Source organism: Atta colombica, unplaced genomic scaffold (assembly GCF_001594045.1).
Source record: "Atta colombica isolate Treedump-2 unplaced genomic scaffold, Acol1.0 scaffold38, whole genome shotgun sequence".
NCBI lineage: Eukaryota > Metazoa > Arthropoda > Insecta > Hymenoptera > Formicidae > Atta > Atta colombica.
The window spans coordinates 2,473,964-2,480,669 of record NW_017259490.1 but is presented as its reverse complement, the minus strand read 5'-3'; the positions used below and the strand labels follow the sequence as shown (position 1 = coordinate 2,480,669).

At 29.7% G+C, this 6,706-nt stretch overlaps 1 protein-coding gene across 9 annotated transcripts in view; it reads right to left on the bottom strand.

The window, feature by feature from the left end:
* Positions 1-6,706, bottom strand: part of LOC108690971 (four and a half LIM domains protein 2) — a 129,243-nt gene that overhangs the window by 3,343 nt on the left and 119,194 nt on the right. For all 9 annotated transcript variants that reach the window (XM_018198533.1, XM_018198528.1, XM_018198534.1 and 6 more), the window contains one exon: positions 528-697. In XM_018198533.1, the coding sequence (XP_018054022.1) occupies positions 528-697 (170 nt within the window). The remainder of the gene's footprint in view (positions 1-527; positions 698-6,706) is intronic.

The window sequence follows — 6,706 nt, the reverse complement described above, 5'->3', positions numbered from 1 at the left end:
TATATATATATATTAATATATATTATGTAGATAATATATAAAGAATATAAAATATACATATATAAAAATAAACAAAGAGAAATATCGATGCAAGCAAGCGATATCGACGCAATATATGTGTTAAAGAGTCATTTGACAAATGACTTGAAGTGATATCATGCGCATCAATAGAAACGAGTTCCGCAAGGATTGCGAGTGACTATGAAAAATTTAGAAGAATGTTAAAAAAGAGATATTTAAAAGCATGCAGAATTCGTCGAAAATAAAAGAACATCTGTAATTCAATGACTGATACTGATTTATATGAATTAAACGAATATTTAATATTATTAGCCGTTTTATTTTATGATCAAGTACACAAAATATCAATACGCAAATAGCGAGTTTATCGGATTGAGATTTATGGTCTCACAATGAAATCCTGGTTTTGATTCGCTTGTTACGCTCGATGAGCTTTTTGTGCGACACGCAATAAACGAATGCAAGACGACATACGAAGTAATCATCGATACAGAGGAGTGGCCCACCTTGTTGCACTTAACACACCGGGTGGCAAACTTGTCCTCGTAACATCCGGCACAATAAATCTCTTGCTCGCGCGGGATGAAGCTCTTCGTGCCAATCGGATTCTTGCAGACCACGCAGCAAAAGCACTTCTCGTGCCATTGTCTGGTCTTGTATTCCATCTTCTTAGTGCCTAAAACATGCAAATACGACAAACTTATAAAAAGAAAGTTATAAAAACAAAGTTATAAAAAGAATGCCTTTTTCGGATTGAACGATATTTATATCCAATATTCGTCTAGATAAAAGAGAAAGAGAGAAATTCATGCACATTCCTATTAAAAAAAAATACAATATAAAAAACATCTAATTTTTAAAAGAGTGAAATTGCGAAAGGGTTGATAAGAGTGCAGCGCAGTAATTGGTGAGCAATTTAACAATTAATAAACATTTTTTTTCAATCTTTCTTTTTTTCCGTCTAATTTTTCTTTCAATTTTTTATTCTTTATTTTCTTATTTATAATTTTTTTTTCTTATTTATAATCTGCTTTTCTAAAAAAAAAATTACTCTTTTCCATCTGTTGAATTTATATTCAATCAATGAAAGCGATGCTGATGATTTGCTTCGCAAGTCAAATTGTTGCATAAAAATGTAAATCTAAGTCTGAAATAAGTATAACGGAGGTCGTCGGTTCACGCTTTAACATCAAAACGGACGGATAGTTGCGTGTGGCGACTGGTGGGCTGCAGTGCTGCAAATCGCAGTCGCATGCATCATCGCGTGTTTCGTCCGAGCACTCCATCAGCTAGCGAAATAAATTTTTCGTGAATTTCTTTGGGAGTTCCCTATTGGGCACTCGTCTATAAAAACACCCCTCGTTGCAAGCGAATTAGATCGATCCATGGAATTTCCTCGTCTACGGTTTCATGTTTCGCCTCATTCGGAACCTCGTCATGGAAAGCATCGTGTTCCCGTTTTGCCTGCCGCATATAGATTCGCCGTCTTTCGCGATCCGCAATTAGCACATGCACAGGTGCGGACAGTCACATGAAAATAAAAACGGCCGAAAAAAAATTAACCGCACTGCGGTCACGGGACTTTGATTGGCGAACTGTATAATTATATCAGAGAATTTAAATTATCGAGACGAATAATAGGGCTTTTATCAGAAAGCGCTAATTTAAATGTATTAACTAATATTTTTGTTATCGATCTCTTTAGTTTCTGATGTAGTTTTTTTAAAAATATATTTCAATACTTAGACATAAAGGTAAAAAAATATCGTCAGAACGTAACAGTCACGATATTAAGATTTCTTTTTTAAATTATTTTGCTCGTCTACCGCGAAATTACCATAATCTAGCTAGGAACAAGAGACGATCTCGGTTACTTGTTTTCGTTAAGATTAGGAATAATATGCGAGGAACGTGACGTGACGTAACGTTGTCTGGCAGATAAATATTGTCGATTCGTTATCGTGGTCACGTCTGTGATTTGAAAAATGGGCAGTTTTTCGATCAAATAAGAAAATCTTACATCATCTTGATATAATAACGCGATGATTACAATATATTTTATAAAAAATGACTAAACATATAAAACATAAAACATATCCTTCAAAATTTTTCTAAAGATATTTAAATTTAGAATTTAATTTAGTATTTATTTAAATATTCAACTAAATTAATGTATTAAACAATCCTTTCACATTAATTAAATTTCTTTTTAACGTTTTCATTTTACGTTACTTTTTAAATTCTATATATCATTTGTTTGCAAAATTACAAATTTATTGAAACAATGATTTCTTTGATTTATTCTATTTTAAATTTTCATGTTATGTACATTCTTAGTTTTTCATCTTATTAAGATGATACATTATGTTGTACATTATACTGTTTTTCTTTTTCTAACATATAATGAATCTTGTTTTAAAATGTAATGTATGTATGTTATTTTCAAAATGTAATGTATGTATGTTATAGAATCCAATTCGATAAATAATCCAATTTATTCGCATAGATTTCAAATGAGATACTATTATGGACGTTCATTTTTTCACGTTTTTTAATTTATCTGTCGTGTCTGAGAGACAAAAAGAAATTAATAACGCCTCTCTATTTCGAAAGGTGATCTAAGATTCAGCCAAACATGACATATTTAAATGTGACATTAAATATAATAACGTGTCTCATCAGCTCAATCTTAAATGTTTATGACACAGGATCATGTCTGAAAGAGTCTCTCTCTCTCTCTCTCTCTCTCTCTCTCTCTCTCTCTCTCTCTCTCTCTTAAAAACAGATTTCTTCGTTTTTTCTTCAAAGATAGACAGATCTTAGAAGAAAAAAACGAAGAAATCTGAATATTTTTTTTAATGAAACAAGATTTTTGATTGTCTTTAGACAGAATGTTATATAATAAATCGCAGCTTTATCAAAACTAATTTTAAGTCTTCTCCTTGATTAAGCTCTTCAAAGTTGTCTATAAAATATTCATTACGCTATCAGAAATAGCATCCATATTATGGAAAATCAACATAAATGTCGTATCGATAATTATCTCCTTCACCGATGTAAATGTGATTAATAAACAGCGTACAATATCTGTTCAATACTTTATTAATCATCGATTCGTTGAATTATGCACATTCACAATCGAACACTCCGTCCAATTTTATTTAATTTAGTCTTCAGGTTATAATTATATTGCAGTGTACAAAATTGCCAATTATCTATCCATTACGTTATTTAAGCAATCAATTACATCTCGATCAAATGTGGTAATTATATTATTATAATCAATTTAAGACTGCAAAATATTAAATTAAAAATTCAATTGTTTCTTAATTGAGATACTTTATGTCACTTTAGAAAGTATTATGATATAAATAGAAAACGACGCATCAACATATATAAAAATTATTTTTATATTATATTTGTACTATACTATTATATTTTTTTCGTTTCATTTTATTATAAATATTTACATTCCAAACAAGTTTTTGATAAATGAGGTTTTTATTGGAATATTTATCTATGATGATTTCAGAATGATTTTTTTATTTTTGTTCAGAATCATTTTTATTTTTTGTCTTTTATAAATTTCTAAATATATTTTTAGAAAAACATTGCATATTTCAAATTTTTATTTTTATTTTTTATTTTTATTACTTACAAATATTTATATACTAAATCTTCAAATGCATTTATTTTATCTTTCGATTTTTAAGAGCTTATATTAAAAATAGTCATTCTGATATCTATATCTTTCGTACACGACACGCTGACTCCTGGACCACTATATGACTCAAGTAGAGATTCGTGACGTCACATCAGCCAGGCAATACCTCCGTATATGTATAAAGCTTATAGCCCAAGGCCGATGTTGTAATCTTATACGCGTCGCGTTGTAATCCGCGTATTATTCGCGCTATGTGATGAACGATGTACACATGTTAAAAATTGGATATTTACATATTCTTCATCAACATAAAACGTATGTATAATTGCCATTGTGAAATATCTTTTTATGTATAATCTTATCAGAAATCTTCTTTAATTTTTTAAGAGACGGAGAGTATTTAAAAAACAATGAATGACATTATACGTATATACTCACAGAATCTTAATAATTAAATATAAATCCACTAAAAATTGGTTATGGAATATATGAATATAAAATAATGGAGAATATTTGTGAAGCACTCATAGAGTGTGTATTCAAAAATATAAGTATTTAATATAACAATTGCTATATTTTAATACATAAAATGCTTCTTGACACGACATGTGTTAATCATAGAGAATCAAACTTCATTGACAGGCACGAGAGATACGCTTTAAAACCTATTTAAGAAGTGTCATTCATGCTCTTAAATAACCTGTTCGTTCGTCACGGTAATGAAACTTCTCCTGACGTCACGTGATTTTTCGATTAGACACAGATAAAAGTCGCTTGAGAAACTCATTCTTATAACGTAATATCTCGTAATTCTTATCATGTGTTTTCGTTGTTACATTAACATGAGATACACAAAGTATTTTAAACTCTACTGGGGATCCATTTAAATACTATATATTATAGGTACATTAATTATTACATTAATTGGATCCATTTAACTATTCTTTCTTTAGCAGCATAAATCCATTAAAACTTGTTAGTTCCTTCATTGATTAGACAAGTAAACAATCCAATAGAGACTATTATCTCTTTTCGTAACTGTGGATATCATCATTAATTATTTAATGATCATTTATCATTTAGTAATTCTTCTTCTTGGACGTTCATCGATCGTTAAATACGATCATTTAGATAGATTTTATGATTATCATACGTCATGAAATTGGTAACACGCCTTCCTAAGCTGATTCTATGTCGAGGCGGAAGCTACCTCCTCTTTCCTACGTCAAGTCTAAATATAATGTAACGAGAAGCAGAAGCTGTCATGCATAGTCCTAAAATTTTCTGACCCAGGCAAACTCTGTTCGCTAAATATACGAAAATCAACGATCAAAGTAAACTGCTTATCTCATGCTCGCAAAATTATTTCCAAATAAAAATTTCTTTCTGTTTTATTTTTAATTTTGTGATGTGCTTTCTCGATTTTTAATTTTACTTATCTATAAATATATTCATATTTCTATACATATATAATACGAACAAGGAATGTTAACGATATACTTTCCTTCATTTGATTAATTATTTGATTCGGCAGAAATACAGTAAACGCGTAATTAAATGTTAAATATGTGTATTTTTTTTATATAAATAAAACACGAATTTTTCAGGTTCAAGATCAGACTTGCGGAAGAGATTGCAACTCGATAATGATACGTTTGTTTGGACACGTCATCAATTGCTACATTCAAATACGGACAATGTATCGACGATATGATCTACCGTTACGCAGCGATTGATGATATCATTCATAATAATACATCGATATCGAGATCCTTATTCAAATCATGATTTCGATGATATGCGATTTCGATAATCCGGCACATACAACTGCATCGATTGTCAATGTTTTTTTTTCCATTCAACTCGATTCATTTGTTGCATTAACCCTTTTTTCATCATTTCAGCAATAAGATGTGTACAAATAGGACAACTCTTTATGAATTGCACAATTGTTCGCTCCTCTCAGAACGCACATATTAATACATGTTAAAAATTCTGGCCAAGCGATTGAAACGAGTTATATAATTTTTTTTCTCGCAGAGTCTTAAACATGCAACGATGTGCAATGCTTTTTCATCGCACTAAAGTGAATTTCAAAGTATTTCACCACGATTTTTACGTCAATCATCGTGTTTGATTGCTAACAACGTTCGATTACGTATTTAAGCGAACAAATTACGGTATGTCAGAACATATGTGCTCTTTTAAACATTAATGTAATTAAAAGAACATCCTCCAATAGCTTTCGTCATCGTAACTTTGATGTTTCAAATGTTTCTCAATTTAATGGTGCATGACGAAACGATTTTAATAGTTAATTAATTTTTGTTTATAAATTAGTAGTTGGCTACTGATTTGTTTCCTTTGAAATTGTCCGCTTAATTCGATGAAATTGCAATAGAATGCGCATGCAATTATATTGAACCATAGCGTACACGTGCTGAGACTATCTTGACGTTTACGATGTCGTGAGTCACGTTTGCAATAAAATCAATCATAGATACACGAGCATGCACAGTCGTTGAATGGGCAAACCTGTCCGCTTATAGAGAGTGTCCAAGGTTTTCTCGCATTTCCTTCTATTTGATTATTTTCCGATCAACTTGAAATTGAATTGGAATCACGAATTATAAACGATTAAAAATTCAGGAAAATTCAAATAAAATTTAAAAAATATTATAAAATTATATCATTCAAATCTGATTTTGACTTTCTTCCAAAAGAATTTTGATTGATTTAGCTAAAATATAATTAAGATTAACAATTAAATGACATTTTATAAAAACAGAGATTTGATTTGAATAAATGTTACAATATTTTCTAAATTTTTCTTAATTTTCTCTTTTACAATAAAAAAATTTAATGCAAGATGTAACTGTATTATGAGTATTATTAATTAATTCGTGAAGAAAAAAATATTCAAATATTTTCAATTTCTGCTAAAAAAAAACATGGATTTTAATTAAAAAAAGTGATAGAAATAGTTTTTCTTATCAACGTGTATAAGAATCATTTGCTTTA